Raw genomic sequence first — 23735 nt, 5'->3', positions numbered from 1 at the left:
ATGTTTCTTAGAGGATTAAGCCCCAGGTGCCCACAAGGGTGGTGGCTTTATTGGTTGCTTTCCCTTCCTTGACTAACTTCCCCACTCCCTTTCTGATACTTCCTCAGTCCTCTTGTATGTGTTTTATGCTTCCCACTCCTTACAGGAGAAGATCCAGACTTCCCTGTGTTCCCCAGTTTCCCCCAAGATTCTGTAGGGTCTGATGAGCCAAGATAAGGAGTTTTTACTTTATTCTAAGTATTGATTTTTCTACAGCGACAGGGAGTCACTGAAGGGTTTTAGACAGAGGAAAGACATGACTACATTTTTATTTAAAAAGATCTCTTTGGCTCCTGGATAGACAATGGCTTGGAGCAAGAATGCAAGCTGGCTGTGGAGGTGAGAGGCTGTTGTGATAGTTCATGTGAGAGACAGTGGTAGCCTGGACTAAGGCAGGGTCGTCTGTGGATAGGACCGGACAGATGCCAGACATACTGAGGGAACATTTCTGTGCAGACTTAGTGACTGTTTAGATGAAAAAGAGGGAAGAGTAATGACTCACAGGCTCACCAATTTGGTTGTGGAGCAGTAGGGAGGACCTTTTCCAGAGATGGCACTATTGGAGTGGAAGAGTGAGGCTTTGATAATATTCTGGAAGTATTAAGACCAGGAACCCAATTTACTGTATTAGCCCATTTTAATGCTGCTAATAAAGACATACTCAAGACTGGGTAATTTATAAAGAAAAAGAGGTTTAATGGACTCACAGTTCCACATGGCTGGGGAGGCCTCACAACCATGGTGGAAGGCGAAAGGTACGTCTTACATGGTGGCAGACAAGAGAGAATGAAGGACCAAGTGAAAGGGGTTTTCCTTTCTAAAACCATCAGATCTATGAGACTTACTCACTACTATGAGAACAGTATGGGGGAAACCACCCCTATGATTCAATTATCTCCCACCAGCTTCCTTCCACAACCTGTGGGACTTATAGGAGCTACAATTCAAGATGAGATTTGGGTGGAGACATAGACAAATCATATCAATGCCTGACGGAGGGACTGGGTGGGAGCAGCATTCAGCTCAGGCCCTGCTCACTGAGCTCTGTTTGTTCTGGCATGGGGCTGCTTCCACCTGGGAGAAGGGCACCCTTTCCTAACTCTCACAGACGTGCCACATGGGCTCTGCCCAGGAGAGACTCTTGCCCTAGTGAGTTGCCCAAGGAATGCCTGAAACTCTAATGAGTCAGATGAGAAATGCTCCTTCCATGGGGAAAGAGGGTGGTAAAGGTTAGCCTGGCTTGAGAAGTGTGTAGAAGCTTTGTCTGGCTCCCCTAATACCTCAAGGGAAACTCTGGAGGAAGGATAGGAAGATGAAGATTTCAGATTTGGATGAGTCAAGGCCAAGATGACTGTAAGACCTACTGAAGAAAAAAAAGGTCATTATACTTGCTGCATAGTGATCTGGGCTGGAAATAGATACTTGAGAGTCATTAACAGAGCTGGGAAGAGCAAACAGGATTGTTCAGGAAAGAGGGAATGGAATGAGAAGATAAGAGTTTTCCCTGGTTAACAACAACAGAAAAGGCATTGGCTGCAGAGGTAGCAGGAAAACCAGGAGGAAGCTGTGCCCTGGAAGCCCAGGGAACAGAAGACATCCTAGCTGATGCAGCGGGTTCACAAGACAATATGCATTATGAGGACCATAATGCATTTGCTAAATGAAGCGAGGCACAGCTGACAGAAGTGTCATGGAATGGGGAGGGTGATGGAGGCTGGGTCTTGTGGATGGAAGAGTGATTGAGCAGGCCCTGTGCAAGCCCCAGACTCTAGCTCTCAGAAAGCCCATGAGTTTCTGCAGCTCAGCTGAGTCATGGAGACCTAGAACCTCTGGTCCCATTGCTCACAGGGTGATACTTTGGGGCCTTAGGCCCAGGGTTGAGTGAGCTCGAAGCCTGTAACTCTTGCCCCTGATTATGGATTACCTTAAGCATTCTGTAGAAAACAGAAGGGCAAAAGGGACCTAGTATGCTAGTGATGATGACGATGTTAAAAATAATAACATCGTCATGTTGTAATAATATAGATGATAATAATAAGTAAAATGGAATGCTTACTCTGGGTTGCATCCAGGACAAGTCTTTTACATACATTATTATAACTCACACATTTCTTATGAGATAGGTATTATATGTCCATTTTACAAAAGAAAAAACTAAGACTCAGAGAGGCTAAGTATTTTCCCCAGATCTCACGGCTAGCAAGTAGAGGAGCTTTTTGTTTCATTTAGCAAAGTAGAGGAGCTTTTTGTTTCGTTTTATTAATTTTAAAAGTTACTAACCTCTTTGCTACAGAGCCGTGTTTTGAACTTGCTCCAAAGCTGATCACAGAGAAAGAGGATGAGTGGAGAGAGGGAATGACTAATGGGGCTGGCTGTCCTACCCCAATCTTATCATCTCCTGGCCACACAACCTTGCATTATACGTCTTTATTTACTTTGTAATTCATAAATGTTTTAGCGAAGGCCTACTCTGTGCCAGGCACCATGCTGGGGCTGAGGCTGGAAGACCCATCTCTGCTACCTGCAGACCATATCCTTATGAGGAGATGGGCAGGCAAACAGGTAGTATGAGTACAGTGTGATGATTTTATGATGGGGACACAATGGGATCCAGGGGAGGCTTCAAGTGGGGTGGTTACCTCCCCTGAGGAATGTCAGGCAGAAAATGCTTTCTGGAGGACCTGGGAGATTAGCAGATACCTGAAGGGTGAGGAGGGAGGTCTCTAGGCAAACCTGGTTGGCTGAGGGGGAAGAAAATTCCAGGCCTGGTAGTCTGGATTAAGCAAAATAAATTAAAAATAGTTGTTCTGATCTCCCTCACCCCCACTGCAGAAAGTCTCCACTTCTAACTCCTAACTTCAAAGGCCATGATAAAATTCTCCCCAAACTCTTAATGCAAAACAATAATTTAATTTACTCTAATTTGCTACATAATGTTATGGGGAGATTGTTGGCGGCCCTCAGCTATTATTTTCTGAGACACTAAAGGCAGGTACTTAAGAATAGTCACTTTCACAGATGCATAAATAATATGTAGACTCAAAAAAAGTTGAAGAATGAACAGGGGGCCAAAGAAAAAAATTGTCTCCTTGTGGAAATAGAATTCGGTAACTTCCATCAGGGCCTTCTGGGTATGTTTTTGGCACCTTTTTTGGGCCCTCAAGTGTTTAAGCACACTGCTTTTAATCTTTCCCATTTAATTAGATTGTCTCTGCCATTCCTGGATCTAATTTATTTGAGAGAAAAAAAAAAGGACTGTAGGGAAGCAATAAGGTAGAAGTAAAATGAAACAGAGGAGGGTACTGGTGACAGCTGAAGAGGAACTGCATCCAGTTGCACCGACTTTCTGTGACTGTTTTCTCATTCTGACGCCTAGTTCCAGGGACTGTTCTGAGATTTACTCTTCCTGTAAAATTCTAAAAGGCAGGGACTGTTTCTTGGTTAGCACAATGCCTAGTATATAGTCGGCACTCAGTAAATGTTAGTTTAATTTCTTCTTTTCTCTGTTCATTTCTTCCTCCTCTGCTTCCCTTCTTGAAGGGAGTCAGTTTGGTAGACTAGCTAGAACTCTTGGTTTCAAGCAATAGCAACTCACATTGGGTCACTTACAAAAAGGGACTACTGTATAGTATAAGGGTAGTAGGGTAGCTTACGCAATTTCGGAGGAGCTGATTTTCAGATGCCAGCTGGAACTGGGCCTGGAATGAACTGGGACTTTTTCTTTACCTCTGACAATTCCTATTCCCAGAAATGGTATTCATCAGCCCAGTTTGGGTTCTATCAATTACAGCCAAAGGAGCAAGGTTGCAGTTCAGAAACTTCCTTGCCTGTAGCCAATGATTATATGAATGGAAGGAGGCCCTTTCTAGAATTTGGAATGGTTGTCAGACAGCTGGATAGGTGTCTGTGAGGTGTGTGCACGATGCTCTTACTGGGGCAACTTGGGTCTACAATCTTGGACCATTGGCTGTTGGGAGAATTCCAAATAGTAGGTAGCTTCCTACCTGAGAATGGTTGAAATGCATTAGTGAGATGCTGAGGGGCTGTCTTCTCTCTCGTATAAAAAATAAAAAGATGTTTTCTTAGAAACTACACTTTTTGATACATTCTATATATGTTGTCTTATATTTTTCTAGAACTTTATTTTTATTTTTATTTTTTTTCTAGAACTTTAAAAGTGAAAAACCAATGAGCAACAAGAACTTGCCATTAATATCCTTTCTCTTATATAGAAACATGTAGTAGAATCCACCATCAGATCCACAGAGTGAATCAAAAGACTTGATATTAGCACTAGATTCAGAGGAGCATCCTGCCAGATTCTTTTTTATATTGTGTCATATACAGTTGTTATATTTGAAGGACATTATTTGATCCTATGAACTGATGTAGGTAATGAGTTCAGCTCTTCCTCTACTTTCTTGCAGTGAAGACAGGATCACACATTACTTCTTGGAAGAAATTAATCTTAACCTAAGTAGTCTTAGCTATTGACTGGATCAAACAATTATTAGAGACCTTCTTCCTTCCCTGTTTCCCTTCTTTGTTAGAATGTACTCTTAGTTCTTCCATGTTAGAATCCATTCCAGTAGTTAAAAAAGATCAATTTCTCTCCAAACCCAAATTTTAAAGTAAATATATTAAAACTAGAAGTTACCCAAACCCTGACAGATGTAAAGTATACTCACTATAATTTTAGGAGTCAATAAGCATTTTATGTAAAGGGCCAGATAGTAAATATTTTTGGCTTTGCGGGCCATATGGTCCCAGGCACAGCAACTCAACAATGGCTTTGTAGTGTGAAAGCGGCCAGAGAGAATATGGAAATAAATGAGCATAGCTATGTTCCAATGAAACTTTACTGGTGGATACTAAAATTCAAGTTTCATGTAGTTTTAATGTGTCATGGAATATTATTCTTCTTTTGATTGTTTACAATCACTTAAAAATATAAAAGCTGTTTTTAGTTTGCAGATGCCACAAAAACAGGTGATGGGCCAGATTTCAGCTGCAGACATTAATTTGTCAAATCCTGCTCCAACTACCAAAGCAGATGATTGACACTTCTGCTTGTCTGTCTTGGTTTAGTTTTCTTACTTTCTAGGCTTTATTGAGTGAGCATTTCTGAAAGAGCAAACAAAAGCAGTGCTTCTTTTGATCTCAGTCTTGAACTCATTCTTTCTTGACTTATGTAATGGTAGCATTCAACTTCACTTGGTTCGGTGTGAGAACCCAAAGACTGAAAAGGCTGCTTTAAGAGTTTGCACTTGAAGCAGTGCATTTTAGTGGTTCTGTAGGTGTACAATCTCTAAAACCAGGGAGAGAGATAATGATTCTGGGGAGAAGCAGTTTAAAAACAGTTCTAATTATTCAGGCAAGTTATTTTTACCAGACTTTAGGGGACAGAGAAATGATTGCATTTTTATTATTTTTATAGGTTATATTTCAAAAAGCTTTTCTGTTAAGATGATTAAATACTAAGTTTTAATTTCACTCACTTACGCAAGGAAAAATTCCATTTCAATAGACTTTTTCTTTCTTTCTTTTTTTTCTTTTTTAGATAATTTACTACAGGAGACTTAGGGCTCTCAGCTGAGGACTTATTTTGGCACAAAAAAAGACATGTTGTTCACTTAGAAGCTTGGTAAGATGAGAGAAATACAGGGAAAGGGGAACTATACGAAACCTTTGGTGGTTACTATATTAAAAAATACATAATATTAAGGTTAGGCAAGTGTCTCATTCTTGTAATCCCAACATTTTGGGAGATGGAGGCAAAGGATGACTTGAGCTCAGGAGTTCAAGACAAGCCTAGGCAACATAGTGAGACCTTGCCTCTACAATTTTTTTTTTTTTTTTAAAAGCAGCCGGATGTGGTGGCGTGTATCTATAGAGCCCGCTACTTTGGAGGCTGTGGTGGGAGGATCACTTAAGCCCAGGAGGTTGAAGCCAGTGAGCCATGATTGCACCACTGCACTCCAGCCTGGGCAGCAGAGTGAGACACTGTCTCAAAAACAAACAAAAAACCAAGCCCACATTATATTACATGTAGTATATATAAAATGTTACATATAAAAATTCTCTTCACCTGTAAAATTAATGGTGGCAACAATAACTAAAATACATTATTGTCACAGAGAAGAATTTTCCATGGAGTCTATGTAATAAAATCTGGGAGTCAGCTAGTGATTGCAATAATTGGATGCGTATTGTGTGCCTAGGTTTTATGCCCTTACTCCTACTTAATCCTCATTGTCAGAGAAGGAAAGTAAGATTCAGGGAGGTCAGACGGCCACATAGCTGGTAAGTGATGGAGCCAGCTTTCAGACCCAGGTCTATCTGTGAGCAGAGCCCTTTTCATGCCTCCATGTTGTAACAGGTTCCAGGCGTGGGTATTACAGTCTCAGGGACTACATGATGATTTTGAAACACCCCTGAGTGCATGCTGAAATATGCCATTCTATGTGGCATGAGGTTCATGACACTGTTGGTTGCCTTTATGATTAATTAATCTTGCTACAACCTAACCAGACCATGTGAATATGGTTCTAGGTCTTCCCTGAGAGAATTTACAACTGAAGTGACAACTACACTCTGACACAATTCCATTTCTTTAAAAATACATGGTGAATTGAAAAAGATTAAATTCTGGGGACATACATTAACCTAGGTTCCAGTAGGCTTGGGGGTTTTAATGGGCCCCCTGAAGTTGTATGTAGAATAGGGTACATGTGTGTCTGTGTGCTTTTTTTGGGACAAGGTTTCTAATCTTCATTAGATTCTGAAGATACGTGGAGCCATTACCCTCTAAACTCAACTGGAATCAATTAGGAATATACCTGGATGATTCTTATTATTGGCAAATGTTTGTTAAGTGTGTCAAATTTCATCACAAAAATGAGGCTAAATTAATTGTAGTCTCACAATAGCTTGAGCACAGAACCCTCATTCCACATTGTTATACCGTGGACTCTTCTGTGGCACTCAGCTCTGGTCTCTTTTCCCGTGGGCATCCGCAGCCCCTAACAGCACTGCAACTGTAAATCCTCAATAATTGCTTGCTGATCGGTGGGAATAATTTTCCTAGTATAAGCCTTGCCTAACTCCGTCATTTCAGGCACTGGAAAGGCCAATGGCTAACGTGGCATCCTCATAAAGTGAAACTTCTGCCTCCTAAGTCCGCCGCTTCCTTGTGTAGCACTTTCCTCAAGCCCCACTCAGCCTCAGTTTCCTCTCCTGTAATAAGAGCGTCAACTATGGGATTGGTAGATATCTTCCACATCAGCAAATTCCAGGAGTCTATCACATTGGGCAAACCCAAATTCGAAAGGTCAGGACAAGCTATTTGGAATGGATGGTAAGGGGCGAGTTCTAATTCGATTCTACATTTCACATCAGAGAGCCTAGGGTGACTTTGACAATTACCTTCCTGGGAGGGACAGTGGAGAAGGAACACTATCGGGGCTCCAGGTTAGTGCTGGGGACAGTGGCTGGGAGGAAGTGGGCGTGGCGATTTTTCCCGACTTCCTTGTTTGGAGTAAACTTCGGCAACATCTGATGGCTAAGGGGTTTGCTTTTCCATCTGTTGATGTGCTTTCTGGAAGCTACCCGGTCTGCCAGAGAAAACATATCCAGAAGAGGCACGACGCCAATCCAGCCATTCCCTTGGGTCCCCAAATCCCCCCAGCCACCAGAGACGGAAGGAGAAGCTGAAGTGGAAAACAGACGTGCCTGGGGCGCGCGGACCCCGCGGCTGGCAGAAAGTAGCGTGGCCAGGCAGGGACCTCCGCGCCCACCCGTCAGCCCCGTCCACGCGCTCGGGCGCGCGTCCTCCCTTCCTGACACTCCTCTTGCCGCCTCTGGAGCTTGGAGATGGGACAGTCGCGACGGCTCCTGCCTCTGCCGAGTTCCTAGCCCTTTAGCTGTTGACGTTGGGTCCCCGCGCTTGTCTCCAGGCACTCAGCTGCCAGAGCGCGGCGGGGCTGAGGGTGACAGCGCGGCGCGGCCGGGGCAGGATTCGCCGCCGAGCCCCGGGCTGCTCACTCCGCCGTGGTGGAGGAGGGGACCGCGGACGCCGCTGGTTGAGCTGCGAGGTCCCTGCCCGGCCGGCCGAGCCATGACGGACGCCAGCAACAGGAAGGAGGGCTTCAAAAAATGCCGGAGCGCCACTTTCAGCATCGATGGCTACAGCTTCACCATCGGTGAGAACTTTCCACCCCTCTCTGACTCCTGGCTCGGACAAACGCCCTCTCTGGTGGCGGCCAGAGCTCCTTTCTAAGCGGGCAGGGGGAGCTCAGGGGTTGGGCTGGGGCCGGAGGGTGCTCGCCGGGCGAGAGTCCCCGGGAGCGGCGACTGGGTCGGGACAGAAACCGCACCCTGGGCTGTCTCCCCCGCACTCCTTGCGGGCTCCGACCCGGCGTCGCGCGGAAGCTGGTTTTCAGCATCACACCTCCCCGAACCGCTCGGCTTCCTGGCTGATTTTAATAACGCAGGCCGGGGGACAGGAGGGGTGGAAATAGGGCTGGAGACGCTGCGATGGAGAGATGAAGATAGGAGTGCCGAGAGAGGGAGACAGAAAGCGACAGGGAGATGTGGACATGATAGAGACACACAGAGCGGTAGGAACATCCAGACACGGAGACGCTGATAGAAACACCTAGACCCCAGAGATAGAGACTTTCGTCAAGACAGACTAGTAGAGTGACAGGGACGTGGAGACAGCGACTGAAACAAGAGAGGAGAGGCTGAGAGAGGCAGAGACCGGGGAATTCAGAGAGAGAGAGAGAGAGATTGAGATTGAACAATAGTTTCTATAAAAGTTGAAACAAAGGAAAAGGGACACATGAAGAGAGAGAAGAGAACAGAGAGATTCAGAAAAATAAAGCAGAAAAAGAGGCTAATTCAGTCTCAGAGAGAGAGGCCGCAGGGAGGGGGGATCATATGTCATGCTACCGAAAGTATTGGAGAAAAAGCTGTGATGTCTCTGAGCTGCAGGTGGTATTTTCCTCTCCTGCCCTTGGGACTCCTAGTGGCTCCTGTTTTCTTTCCCCCAAAACCCTTCACCAGGAGGGGGACCACAGGGGGTTGTGGGGGCCCTCAGGGAGCAGCAGGGCCACAGGGTTGACCCTCTGGAAGCCTAGCATTTGAAGAGGTGGGTCCTTGATACCTTCCGCCCCATGCCGTGGCTGTTTTGAAACAACTTGTCAGGGATTGCCTCCACATCTTCCTTGGAGGTGAGTAGAACTCAAGTCCCAGGTAGAGCCCTGGAGGCCTGCTCCTTGGGACTTCAGCCTCTGGAGAACAGCAGGACAGAGACAGGAGCCACTCTGATTCCTACTTTTGGAAGTACTCAAGTTACTGTGGTCTTAATCTGAACTGAACCCCAAAGCCTTTGAAAACGAGGGGGTAGATTATTTTGCTTTCTGTGGGCTGTGTCTGCTTGGATGTGTATCAGGAAAGTACCAGGGCCAAGAAGAGACCAAGGAACGGAGCTCATCTGAGGGCCACTTTTGTTCTTAATGAAGTAACCCAAGGTTTCTGGGGCATGGACTGAACACTTGCCCTTCTCCAAACGTACCAAATCCCACCCCTCTGAGCCTTTGCCTAGGCTGTTTCCGCAGGCAGGAATGCCATTCCCCCAGCACAGCATTGAGAAATCTTGTCTATGCTTCAGATCCCAGCTCTCACTTTCCACCTCTTCCACTGTCCATCCCCATCAGAAAGAATTTCTTCCTTGGCACCCCCTCCAGTCTGGGAGTTCTCTGTTGGAGCTCACACCCTGCCTTGAATCAGTTATTTAGGCACCTGTTGGTAGTCCTCATTGCATGAGAAATTCCTTAAGGGTGAGACTGCTTATGTATATTTCTCTCTCAAATGGTGTTGGTGGGTGCTAAGGGAGTGTTTGTAGAAAAGAATTAAAGGTTGCTAAAGTCAAAAGTGTTTCATTAATAGATCATTGTCATGTTAAATTGGTTTTCTTGACTCTGGTAAGAAAATTCTCAAAAGTTATACCAGGTTGTCCTTATGAGATCTTATCCTCCAAAGTGTGGCTTTCTCAAATCCAGGATCATAGTGTGGTCCTCCTCCTCCTGACATTTTCCCTTTCTGTTAGAAGAGATGGTCTAGCAGATTGGTATGGTCTGGTGGTCAGTAGAGACTCTAAAAATGAGCTGGTCACTTCCAAGTGCGATAGCCGCCAACTTATTTCAGATTGCTGAGAATTTATTCATTCACTTCTTTCTGCTTATTCTTCTTCCCTCCCCCTTTCCACATTTATTCAATTTTACTATATTAAGAGATACAATTTAGCGCAATGCCTGCCACACGGCAAACATTCAATAAATGGTAATTGTAATTATTCAAGGCACTAAGCTAATATCATGGAGATTTTATGAAGATAAATCAGACTTAGAATCTGTGTTCAAGGAATTTGTATTCTTGGGGCGATGTGATATGTTCATACGTAACCATTTTAAAAAACAGAAATTAGTAAGTTGCTAGAGAGACATTTAAGAAATTTTAGGCCAAGTTTAGAAAATATAATAATAAAAAAGGAAGAAAGAAAATCAACTGTCATTTTATCATCCAATGCTAAATATTAATAATTCTTGTATATACTTCTAATATGTACATTGTTTTTACAAAGTGAAATCATAATTTTTGAAAAATGTGTTATTAAAAATACCTTATTAGTTTTGTTTCATGCTATATATAAAGTATTTTAAAAATCAACTTCCTAATGTTGGCTACTTAGGTTACTTTTAATTTTCACCATAATAAACAGTGATAAAAAACTAAATCTATGAGTATATCCATGAGTACTTTTTTTGAGACAGAGTCTCTCTCTGTTGCCCAGGCTGGAGTGCAATGGCATGATCTCAGCTCACTGCAAGCTCCACCTCCCGGGTTCACACCATTCTCCTGCCTCAGCCTCCCAAGTAGCTGGGACTACAGGCACCTGCCACCACGCTCAACTAATTTTTTTTGTATTTTTAGTAGAGACAGGATTTCACTGTGTTAGCCAGGATGGTCTTGATCTCCTGACCTCATGATCCACCCACCTCGGCCTCCCAAAGTGCTGGGATTACAGGCATGAGCCATTGTGCCCAGCCCATGAGTACTTTTTAAAGATAACCTTCTAGAAGCTTAATTGCTTAGTCCAAGAGTATGAACATTTTTAGGAACTTTAAAACATATTGCTCAACTGCCTTCTGAAAAGATTTACCAGCTTCTACTCCCATCAGCAATGTTTTGACAGCTCTGAAAGGTAGCTGTTATGACCCCTGTTTTAGGAGAAGAAACTCCCAAGACTCCAGAGGAAATAATTTGCCAGAAGACATACAGCTAGGAGGTGGCAGAGTTGGGTTCAAACCACATCTGCCCTGACTCCTCAGCCTGGGGTTTGTCCCATACATCATGTGGCCTCCCACAGTGGACTTTATTTCTGCTGGACCCTCGGGACTAGCCTACCATCCTGCAGAAGAGAGATCTGGGAATTTGTTAGCTCTGCTTAACCAGCCAAGGCTGGAGCAAAACCAGAAAGAGATGGGACCATTGCTGCAGGTGGGACAGGGTGGGGTTGCTGCTCCCTGGAGGAAGATCAGGTAGAAGAAACAAGGTTAGTTAATCTACCTCACTAGACTCCCTTAGTCCCATGCTTCCCTGTCCTGGGGCAAATGATTTTCCATCCTCTTTATGTAATTTTCTCAGGTCATGAAATGGGTATGTGGTCAAGAGGTCTGGGAAACAAGACTATGAGATTGAACACGTGCCACATTCAAGCAGTGACTTTCAAAGCACCTTGATGCTTTGAGAGTTCCATCCCTGGGAAACCATTGAACTTATGATGATTGCAGCAAGTGATTATTCTGATGAGCATAATTGAAGGCCATATGTAGAAGTGCAAGTGTTAATTGACTCTGGTGTGGTAGTACTTGTGAAGGAGCATTTGCATATGAAGTGAATGATTGGGGTGCGTAGGTGCAGTACCTTGTATTTCAGAAGAACTTTCCTTCTGGAGTTTGGATGTCTATTTGGGTTTGTATTAAGTCATTCACAGATTCTTGCTCTCTCCAGAAGGCTGCCTGAAATACAAATAAACACCTCCCCCTCAAAATGATGTATGTCTGCCAAAAACAAAAGCACATTTTTTCTTTTAAATCACCTGAGTGGGCCCCACTCGATCTCTTTTGATGCTCCTCCCTGTTCATTTTACAGATGAGAAAATGGGACTGAGGGAGGGCCCATCACTTCCCTCCTGGCCTCGGTGATGACCTGCAGGGTGTCAGAAGGAGGTGGGTGAAACCAGAGGCTCAGAGGGATGTGAAGTTGGCGGAGTGAATGTCAAAGAAGCTGCTTCCTTCAAAAATGAACCTATTGGTGTTGTGGAAAATTCTAGGCCTGTACTGAAGAGGTGTTGCTAACAGGGATGTGTTTCCTGTAGCAACGGCCACTGGCTTTTCTGCCTTGTGTTTCTCTCCTTGGGTTGTCCCAGAGGAGGAAACACAAGAATCCCCTAGACAGCAATCGGAGGCTCAAGGGGCTGGGAGTTGGGGGTTCCCTGACTTACCCTTGGACAGCAGGGGATGGAGGCCAAACTGAAGGGAGGAGGTTTGCTAATAGATGCTCCTCTCAGAGGGGATCTGGGCAGGCAGGGCTCTGTGGGTGGCCAAGGCCTGAATGAATTGGCTGCGTACACTGGGAGTGTGGCCCACTCTCCAGCTGAGGCAGAGGCCCCTGGCCTCCTCTGGGGCATATGGTTGAGGACTTTCTGAGCCCAGACTGGTCTCTGTGCTCTCTCAGCTAAGTGTCTTGTCTGCCCTCCATCTGCCTGCTTAAACAAGCAGGCAGTCTGGGTGGAAACAAGAACTTTGGACCTTGTACACCTGGTTGGGAGTGATTGTGGGGAGCAAAGAACCCAGTAAGGATTCCAGGTAAAATATTCTATGGCCACCTCCCAGTGCTCATGGACCTACTTCTCTCCCTCACTTGTATCTTAGAGTCAGAGTCAGGTGCAGCAGGGTGTGGGAAGAGGAGTCTGCAAACGGAGGCTTGCGATCTCTGCTGTGCTGTTCATCCTCTTCCATTCTGCACCATGGGCAAATCACATTATCTCTGAGCCTCAGTTTTCTCAAATGTAAAATGGGGAGGAAGATCCTTAAATTTTGGCAGTATGGTGAGGATCGAGTGAAGGTTTGCATGAAACAACTGCGCTGTTAACTCTAAAATGCCCTCCAAATGCTTCTTGTTATTAGGGAAAGTTAATGCTGGTTAAAACCGGTTTATGCCACTTCACAACATTTGCACTTCCACCGAGTGCAGCCCTGTCTTTAGCCTGAGGAGCTCTCATAATGGAGTTGCCATTGTCAGCAAACAATTAGAGTACAAGCTTTTAGGGGGCCAGCTGAGAGCTTGTATTTGCTGTGGGAAACCCTGGGCTTTGGAGTCACACACAGATTTATCAAGCCCATCAGGTGAGCCATTTAACTTCTCTCAGCCTCAATTTTCTTCTCTGAATAAATGGAGGTAGTAACACCTTCCTTGTGGGTGAACCATGGCCAGGGGAATGAAGGGCCATACACAGTACCTGGCTGTCACACTGTAGGTGTCCGTTCAATGTCCTTTCCCTTTGCCTGAAATCATACTGTGAGTAGAGCTGGTGCTGGCTGGGAGTGGGTGAGAATCAGTGATGTGATCCCCAGGATTTGTGACTGCACTCTGTGGGTGGGCAGCCAGGATGCCCTGTACAACTGTGCTGGCCCCTGACACCAGATGAGAGTAAATGTCAAGTGGGTACTGGGCACCCTGCTGCCCTCCTATAGGCTGATGCACTTTCCAGAGCCACACAGTGTGCCCGGCATGTCTTCTGAGCCTCCACAGACCTGGACAGGGTCCACCTGGGGCCATGGGAAGTTGGGAGTGGTGGGGAGAATAGTAACGAAGGAATGACAGTCCTGAGCTGGGCTTCGGGATTGGCCTGGAACACAGCAGGAGGAGGGGACCAGGATGGGTAAATTGCACTGAGTAGAGTCCAGAATATAACAGTCTCTGGAGTTAGACACTTGTGGTTCAAATCCAGAACCCCATCTTCCTTTGGTTGTGATCTTAGAGAGGTGGCATTTCATGGCTAATGTTAAGACTCCTAAGCTGTAAAATGGACATAATAAATAGTATCTACCACACTAGGGTAGGAAATCAAATGAGATAGTGCAACTAGAACACCTAGTAAGGCTGATTGATCCACTGGGCACAGTAAGCCTAGTGATCAGACAGCAATATTTTTAGGATTCTGAAAATATTTTAATTTCTTTTAGAATTGAAAGAAAAAATAAACTTTTAGATTGAAGAAAATACTTGACTTCATAGAATTTCAGTCAAGCTCTAAAGATCTGCAGTACAACATCATACACCTAAAAATTTGCTTAGAGGGTAGATCTCATGTTAGGTGTTCTTACCTCAACAAATAATAGAGAAGTTAAGAAAACTTAACATTATTATATTCTTCATTTCAATGCAATCCTAAAATATGTTTTAAATTATTATTATTATTATTATTTTTTGTGCAGGAAGGGACCCACAAAAGCAAAAGTTTCTAGGGCCCATGAAAGTCATAATGAAGCTCCAGCTTCTAGTACAGGGTCTGGCACAGTCAGGGCATTCAAAATTGTGAACTATTATTATTGGTAGGTTAATAAATATTTGCTGAATATAACACTGAAGTAGACACTGTAGAAAGGTGGGGGAACCATGGAGAAGAAAAGCACAGACTAGTAGAAAACACATACTGGATGCAGAGATGGGGTTAGCCCCTTACTAACTTGCTTTTTGATCCTGGGTAAGTCACTTAACCTGGGCCACAGCTTCTCCATCTGTAAACAAACTGGTTAAGTAAGGAAATCTCTGCAGTTCCTGCCTCTCCTGGAAGAGGTGAGTTTTGGGTCCTGACCCTGGCCTTCCCAGAGTAGATGAGATGCTGGGAATGGCTAAGTGAGGTACACCGGAGATTTGTGATGGATGCTTTGTAGAGTTCAGAGCAAAGAGGAGGCAAACTGCGTACAAGACTAGTTAAGAACTCAGAGGTGAAATTATTCATGAAGTAAGCATACTATGCTTTGTATATACAGCATTGTACAGTTTTCTTACTTACAGTGAAGTTTAATAACCACTGAGCTAAACTCAAGAAAGGACCAAAGGCAAGTCCATGTTTAGCTGCCTGGGCCTTCCAGCTATTTCACCTATATGCTAACCATCAAATTCCAGTGGGAAATGGGGACTAGCTGGAGATTTCCAAGTGTCTCTGAGTGCCTGCAGGGCTAACTCCATTCTGATGTGATATGAAACCTTTTTGACTTCAACTCATGCTACAAGATTTGTTACGAAGAATAAACGTAAGAATGAATACCAAATTAATAATAGATATAGAAGCATCTAGCATGGATCCTGCTTGATAAATGCTTGTTGGACTTGAGAGGCAGTGTGTGCAGAGATTAAGAGTTGGATTCTGGAGTTTGACTGCCTTGGTTGAATTTTGGCTTCACAGTTTATTAGCTGTGTAATTTTGGACAAGTTACTTAACCTTATTGTATTTCAATGTGCTCATCTGTTAAATGTAGACAATTACATTACCTACCTCCTAGGGTGTTAGAGGAGTTAGTACATATCAAGCACTCAGAATAGCACCTGGTACAAAGTAAGTTCTACATAAATGTTTTTATTATTATATATTTATAGTTTATATCCATTATAAGATATTTTCATAATATTTTTAACTTGGAAATAATAATAACCAACTCTGAGTCCTGCTTGATCAAATCGCCATATGTACTGTTGTTTGAAAACCTGAAAGGATGACTTTGTCTTCTGCTTTCTGTTGTTCAATGTTGGCATTTTTCGTGTGCTTCACTTTTGTGTCTTTGGGTAATGATCTCTTGATACTTTATGGTTGTTCTTCAAGGATCCATGTTCCCGTTTCCTCAGCTGGTTAACATCTTTCAGGATTTACTGCATCACTTGTGATGGTTTTGCACAGCGAGTCCCTAGCTGCCAGGCCCTTGTTAGAATGTTAGTTCTCCTAGGCCAGGATGCCAGGTGGAAAGGCAAGTGATACAGAAGACCTGGGCTCTAGACCCAGTTCTGGTACTTCCTATCTCTGTGGCTGTGGGAACGATCGTTCACCTCTGTGACCCTTGGGGCCCTCATTAGTAAATGGAGATAGCAATTCCTTCTTTGTTGTGTTGTTGAGAGGGTTCAAGAGGATGAGGAATGTAGGAACCCGGTGTGCTCTAGGTGCCTGTTAATTGGTAGCTGTTGGTTGTGATGATGGAGGGACTCTGAAATCAGGGTGTGGGCAAGACTCCCAGACCCACAGCTGCTTCCCTGGACGGTGCTCACCTGCCTGTCCCTGGCTGCCTCCACCAACCCTCCACCAGCTACTTATGTAGCATTCTGGCACGGCTGCAAGTCTATCTTTATTTTAGGGTAGGATTTCCGACCAGGCCAGGGATCTGGAGTGCCTGTCTCAGCCAAGCCGGGTGCTTCCAGCTGGGTCGGGGTAATTGGTGCCAGCTGCTTTGGGGAGAGCTGGTTGGCACTTCCTGTGCTGCTGGCAGACAGGCACTGGAGTGTGTTGGAACCTTGGCCTGAGAACCAGGCCTTCCCCAGGGGATCCTGGGCAGGCTTAGACACAGAAATGCTAGAAGTTGGTTTTCACTTGGTGGAAGGCAGTGTCTCCTGGACAAGGGTCCAAAGCACCCAAGACTCTGCCCTTGAGTATTAGGTCACAGTACTGCTGCCAGAGTTTGAGAAGAAACCACATTGCAGGAATTGATTTGCTGACTTTGTCTCTGCTTCCCCAAATGGCTGTGCTTCCTCTCTTCATGGTAACTTCATAGAGTGGCTCAGGTATGATTCCATGGGCTTGGGGAGGAGAAAAGGAGAGAAAACCCCTTCTGGACTTGCATGGACTATAACCACCAGCATTATAGATAGTCTAATTCAGTTTTCACAAGTTGAAATTAGACAGATGGAGAAGTGACTTGCTCAAGGTCAAAGTAATAAGTAAGGGTTTCAGTGCAGTTCAACTACAGGCCTCTTTCCTGGCTTATTTTTTATTTTTATTTTTTGGTTTTGCTGTGTTGGACCTGTTGAATTACATTATTTCATTTCTCAGACATATTGGCTCTTGGAGATTATCTCAATAAAACTTTTGTAGTGTATATGGTAGAGAGAATACCCCTTCTTTATCTTTGGACAAACCAGAATGTGAATGGATAAGTTGTCATGTTCAACATTTATGAAATAGCCGACCACTTATTTATTTAGTTAGTTTTTAGAGACAGTCTTGCTTTGTCACTTAGGCTGGAGTGCAATGGTACGATCAAGGTTCACCACAGCCTTGACCTCCTGGGCTCAAGCGATCCCCCTGCCTCAGCCTTCTGAGTAGCTGGGACTACAGGTGTGCACCACCATGCCCAGCTAACTTATTTTTATTATTTCTAGAGATGGGGCCTCGCTATGTTGCTCAGGCTGGTCTTCAACTCGTGGGCTCAAGCAATCCTTCTGCTTTGCCCTCCCAAAGTGTTGGGATTACAGGCATGAGCCACCGTGCCTGGCGTCTGACCACTTTTTTTTTTTTTTTAAACTTTCTGAGTCTTGTTTCTTAATTTTGTAAAGTAGGAATAATAATATCTGCATATGATGTGACATATGTAAAGTTCTAGCCCAGTAATGACAATTGCAGGTGGTTATAAAAATATTGACTCCTTCCCCTTCCCTTTTCTTCTTCCTAGTTCATGCCAAACCTGAAGGTGTTTCTGCTGGCTTAGATGTTTGCCCAGTAATCACAAATATGGGAACCCTCCAGGCCTTTGGAAGTTACATCTCTCTGAGAGGTCCTAAGAGAAAACTGGCATTGTTTTTCTCTGACTTTGGGCCCAGGGAACACACATGAACACAATAGGATTTAAGCAGTGAGTGGGAAAGTGAATGGATTTCTTTTTTAAAGTGATTAGTTTACAGTTTCTCAGAAAGGTCCACTGTATCTGGTGACTCACCTTTAACAATTGGAAATTACTTTAGCTTTTCAAATTGTATTGAGTCAGTTAGTATTGGAGAGGAATCCATCATCTCTTAAAGAGGGAGCCAGCAGGACTTGAGTCAGACTAGATCCCAATCATCTGCTGGGCCCCACGGAAACCCAGTTTTCCAACAGGATGCATTTTCTTCCTTTCTCGTCTGGGTCATTCATGAGGCCAACTGTTTAAAACAGTGAAAAGTGTTTAAAAGATGCAGAATTTAGTCCAGTTGTGTAAGACTGTAAGCCTGGTCTTAGTGACTATTTCAAGGAGGCTATTTTTTTTTGGGTAATTATGCAAACCATTGCCCTCATGTTGCTGATGATAATGAGAGGCTTTACTATGGCAAACATTCCCAAACATCAGCTCATTTGATGCTACCAATTCCCCTGAAAGAGAACTATGAGCAGCTCTATTTCACAGATGGAGAAACGGCTACTGCAGGAAGTCGGAGTGACTTGGTTTCAGAACCATGACTCCAATCCAGTTTCTACATTTTGTTTTTTAAGACAGAGTCTCACTCTGTTGCCCACGCTGGAGTGTAGTGGCATAATCTCGGCTCACACCAACCTCTGTCTCCCAGGTTCAAGTGATTCTCCTGCCTCAGCTGCCCAAGTAGCTGGGAGATGGGGTTTCACCATGTTAGCCAGGCTGGTCTCGAACCCCTGACCTCAAGTGATCTGCCTGCCTGGGCCTCCTAAGGTGTTGGGATTACAGGTGTGAGGCACTGTGCCTGGCCAGTTTCTACATTTTTGAAAGCTTGGGCATTTGAACTAGAAACCTGGGAACCGTTGTAGATTCCTTTTCCTGTGCAGATTCCCACCCTCACCTCATCTAATTAGTATTTAAAGTCCGTAGGCTTTTTGATCCTGCTGCCCTTCCGTTTAAAACCCAGGAGGGAGACTCCCATTGGATGCAGGATCAAGCCCACATTCCCAGGTAGGGCCCATGGGCCTTCCATGACCTGGCCTTTGCTTTTCTCTGGACTCGTACTTTGCAGTGCCTTGTCTGCGCATGGGCTGTAACCACTCACTTAGCCCGTCTTTATGCAGTGCATTCTTTATGGCAGTGATTGTGTTAGGCACTAGGAATACTATGTGAGCAAACAAGCCAGCCCTGATGACATGGTGCTGACAGCCTAGTGGGGCCCACAGACATTGGTATAACTGTGCTTCGTCCTCTGATGGCAAGGCCAGGGTGCTGTGGTCATGCCCAGCAGGGGTATCTAATCTGTCTGGGGGTTGGGATTGGCTTCCCTGGTGAAGGGTGTTGGGGAGGTGATGGGAGAGCCTCCAGGTGGATCAGGCAGCCTGTGCAGAGGCCCTATGGCTGGAGGGAGGAGATGGGATATGGAGGGCTGTGAGAGCATTAAGAAGAGACTGGAGAGGTGATTATGTGAGGTCTTATAGGCCCACTGGAGTGTTTTGTTTTTTTCTCCAAGAGCAGTGGAAGGCAGCTGGCCATTTTAGGGAGAGGGGACAAGATCAGATTTGTGTTTATAAACACACACTCTGGCTATGCTGTGGAGAATCAGTTGCTGAGTGTTTGCTGAATGTTCTTGCTATTATGTAGTAATAATAACTAGCCATTTCTGTGTGACCTGCATTCTTCCTTTGTATCTGGGCCTTCCTGTAGCCTTCTGGGTATTAGTTCTCTCTTTCAAACAAACCAGGCAAACTTTTAGGCTGCCAGAGCAGTAGGTGGTCCTTGGGGGCTGGAGGCTGTCTTAATTTTCCTAATTACTTAATTCATTTTTTAACAAAATGAAGATAGCATTATTAATTTTATTTGCCTGGAAAAATGATCCATGTTCATTTTAGGAACTCAGGAAAGAAAACCTCATTATCTAGAGATGACCTCTGTTAATATCCTATCCTTGGTCCACATAATATTCGATTGCAGTTCTATTTAAATGGGATCATACATGTTGTTCTAGTACCTGCTTTTAAAACTTAATTGTATATATGGATATTTTAAATTAGTCAGCTCTCTTGGTCTCTCTGACTTAGTGCCTAGGCTCTCTTTTGGGTTTGTATCAGCTTCCCTAATCCTGAATGCCCCATGAGGCAGGTGAAACTTTTCTGAGTATTTCACAGCATGGCCTATTTTGGCAGAGGTGTCTCACAAATTATATGCAAATATATTTTATATACAAACACACAGCCCCTCCACGCACCATGTATACTACTATTTTCTTTGTAATTGACTGTTTGCTATATGCCAAACGCTGTTCTAACGGCTTTGTAAGCACTAGCTCATTTAATTTCTCATTTTCGAATGAGGAAACGAACACACTTATCCAGGGAAGTGGAGAGATCTGGATTTGAATCTGATGCTACAATGGTTATGTGAGAGCTTGACTATGCATGGGACATGTCAGAGGAAGTGCCCTTCTTACACCTGTGGGACACGCCTTGGGTAAAAATCCAAAGCACTTTTGGGACATCTAGCATCTCCTCTTAGCATCCCAGTGAGAGGGTTTATGACTTTATAAGAGGGAAACTGAGTATTAAGTTATTAGAGGTAGAATGTTTCTTAGAGTGTGTTTCAGCAGAAAGCTCAATCAACCACTCATTCCTTCCTACATTCTCTTACAAATATTAGTTAGTGCCTACTAACCTCCCTGCAAGTATAGGAAGATATTAAATAATTTTCTCTTTTTTGAAAAGCATGTGGGCTTGTGGGGAAGCTGACATTGACAAGTAACATGCTGAGGCCAAGTGCTGTTTGGCGGATTTATAAAGGATGAAGATAATGCAGGGGGAGGGGTTGGCAAAGGCTTGAACTTAGTTTTTTCCACTCTTGTTTGATCTTTCCCTCCCTTCCCCTCCCCTTCTCCTCTCTCCTTCTCTCCTCTCCTCCCTGCCCCCCCCGCTCTCCCCTTTCTCTTCTTTTCTCCCCAGTATCACTCCTTTCCTTTCCCTTCTCCCCTCCCTCTTCCTTTCTTCTTCTTCTCCCTTCCTTCCCTTCAATGTTCTTCCTTCCTGTTCCTTTTCTCCTTTTCTTTTCCTTTCCTTCAGCTTTATTGAGGTGTCATCTACATACCATAAAATTTACCCATTTTAAGAGTACAATTCAACAAGCTTTAGTGAGTTTACAGTTGTGTAATCATCACCATGTATAAGTACTTCATTCTGTTTTATTTTGAATAATATTCCATTATATGAACATATACATTTGTTTATCCATTCAATAATTGTTGGACACAGGTTGTTTCCAGTTTTTGGTTATTATGAATAATGCTGATATAAATATTTACATACATGTCTTTATGTGGACATATGTTTTAAGTCTCTTGAGCAGGTTCCTAGGAGTGGGATTGTTGGGTTGTATGGTAAATCATTGTATAACATTTAGGGAACTGCCAAACTTTTCCAAAGTGTCTGCACCATTTTATGATTCCACCAGCGATGTATGAGAGTTTTTGAATAGAGTTTTAAAGAAGTAGGAATCAGCCACGTCAGTGGTTCTCAAACGCTGCAGCAACAGGGCTGGCCACATAAAAACCAAATGGAGAGTTTGTTAAGGATTTCTGGGCTCTATGCTCCGAAGATTCCAATTCCATAATTGTGGGTTGGACCTGGCAAGTGCATTTTTTTCTTTTTTTTCTTTTTATTTGTGAGACAGAGTCTCGCTCTGTCACCCAGGCTGGAGTGCAGTGGCACGATCTCTGCTTGCTGCAACCTCTGCCTCCCAGGTTCAAGCGATTCTCCCACCTCAGCCTCCCAAATAGCTGGGATTACAGGAACCTGCCATCGTGCCTGGCTAATTTTTGTATTTTTGTAGAGATGGGGTTTCACCATGTTGGCCAGTTGGTCTTGAACTCCTGACCTCAGGTGATCTGCCTGCCTCAGCCTCTGAAAATGCTGGGAGTACAGGCATGAGCCCCTGTGCCCAGCCTGGCGTGTGCATTGTTAGAAAGCTCTCTAAGTGATTCTGCTGTGTTCCTTGTTTAGGAATCACAGAGCTGGATGAGATTGGGGATGGGATGGACAAGGGAGAAATTCTGGGAACATTCTAGACAGAGAAAACACCATGTATAAGAACAGTGTGATATGTGAGGATGTTAATAGCAGTAGGCGTGGCAAGAGAGAGCAGTTTGGAGACTCTTGCATTGGTTAAGACTTAATAAGGAAGCAATTAATTCATTGACATATCTGTCTAGTTTTCTGTGAAACTTTTCAAGGCAAACTAACTTTTTTGGGAATACTAGGTACTAGGCTCCGAGTTTTATGCTTAATTTTCCAACTCTTTAGACTCATTATTATTCTCAGTTTATAGGTGAGGAAACGGAGGTTTAGGAGGTTAAGTAATAGAGCTGGGACTTGACACCAGTTCTGTCTGGCTCCTTCCACCATAGCAGTTTGCCCCTATTCTATGCAGAGCACTGGTGCTAGTGCCATGTGAATAGGGTCTTGGGATTTCATATTCATTGTAGGAGAATTCATTATGCATATTTTGCAATTGATTCCCCAGCTTGCTGTGCAGTCATTCCTATTTGCCCTTCTTTTCTATGGGTTACAGGTGTATTAGATTTTCTGTAATGGAAATTACAATATTTAAATGTTCTAGGAGGATGCAAAATAAGATAACTTAGTTAAACACCTTGAGGCTCTAGTCTATGCTGGCGTTAATAAACGTCCTCTGGATGCTTCTTCCCGCCCTGGTCCCTGTTGTTCAAGGTAGTGTTTACCGACTGCGCCAAAACTTGACCCTGGTTCTCTGGTGGCAGTCAGTCTGAGCACTACAGAAATGGAAGATTAAAGCCCCCTGTGAGTCAGGCACTGGAGTTCTGCGGTAGGGCTGTTTTCAAAGTTGGATGCGTGATGGAGGGAAACTTGTAGTAATTACTGAACAGATGCCCTTAATGAGGTCTCTGCTGGATTTCCAGCTGGCAGCAAAGCTCTGCATTGGGACGGGACCGTTGAAGTCACTGGATCATTATGTGACATCACATCCTCCCCTTGTTGTCATAGCAGCTGTAATCATCCTACTGAAAGTGTCCCTCAGGGTGATGGCAAGCCACATCTTTCTTTTAATGTGCTTTCTTTCATGCTAAGGAGAAAAAGAACTAGCATGCCAATGCTCTTCAAAAAGAGAAAAAGCTTAATGTCAGCATGTTATTACTATCCTTGTTACTATTTTAACAATTATTATGCAAGTTAAACATATGATTATGTGAAAATTTATAAAATAGAGATTGGCAAAGAGAATACAAAAATCCTACCTGTCATATCAACATGTAGACAGAACCACTATTAACATTTTGGTGAATATCTTCCTGAACAAAAAAAAGTTGTTTTTGCTTAATGAATGTAGATATGTACATTTATTACTATTTTTTCAAATATGGGACCATTACTGTATTGCGGTTTATTTTTTCCCCATCTGACAATGTATAATTAATGTCTTTTCATATCAATATTCTTCTTCATCACAGTTTTTAAGGTATCACGATTGATTTAGCTGATCCTCTATTGTTGGGTGTTTCAAGTTCTTTCTGCTTTCTTGCTGCCGCAAATAACATTACAGTAACTATCATTGTCTCCACATCTTTATAAATCCTTTTTGCCTTAGGAATTGTTGAGTTCAAAGAATTGACTATATTTGACACATTTGAAATGT

At 43.8% G+C, this 23735-nt stretch overlaps 1 protein-coding gene across 7 annotated transcripts in view; it reads left to right on the top strand.

Moving 5' to 3' along the window:
- Window positions 1-23735, top strand: part of LOC105475828 (phosphodiesterase 1C) — a 619857-nt gene that overhangs the window by 62830 nt on the left and 533292 nt on the right. For 2 of the 7 annotated variants that reach the window (XM_071094997.1, XM_071095002.1), the window contains exon 1: window positions 7562-8240. The exons of 1 other annotated variant lie outside the window; for it this stretch is intronic. In XM_071094997.1, the coding sequence (XP_070951098.1) occupies window positions 7628-8240 (613 nt within the window). In that variant the 5' untranslated portion in view covers window positions 7562-7627. Of the gene's footprint in view, window positions 1-7561; window positions 8241-23735 lie in introns of those variants that run through there. 4 more of the 7 variants (XM_071095000.1, XM_071095001.1, XM_071095006.1 and 1 more) reach the window with 3 other exon arrangements.

The sequence above is a fragment of the Macaca nemestrina genome, chromosome 4, assembly GCF_043159975.1.
Source record: "Macaca nemestrina isolate mMacNem1 chromosome 4, mMacNem.hap1, whole genome shotgun sequence".
Lineage (NCBI taxonomy): Eukaryota > Metazoa > Chordata > Mammalia > Primates > Cercopithecidae > Macaca > Macaca nemestrina.
Note: the sequence above shows the minus strand (reverse complement) of the source record. Positions and strands in the feature narration are given on the sequence as shown.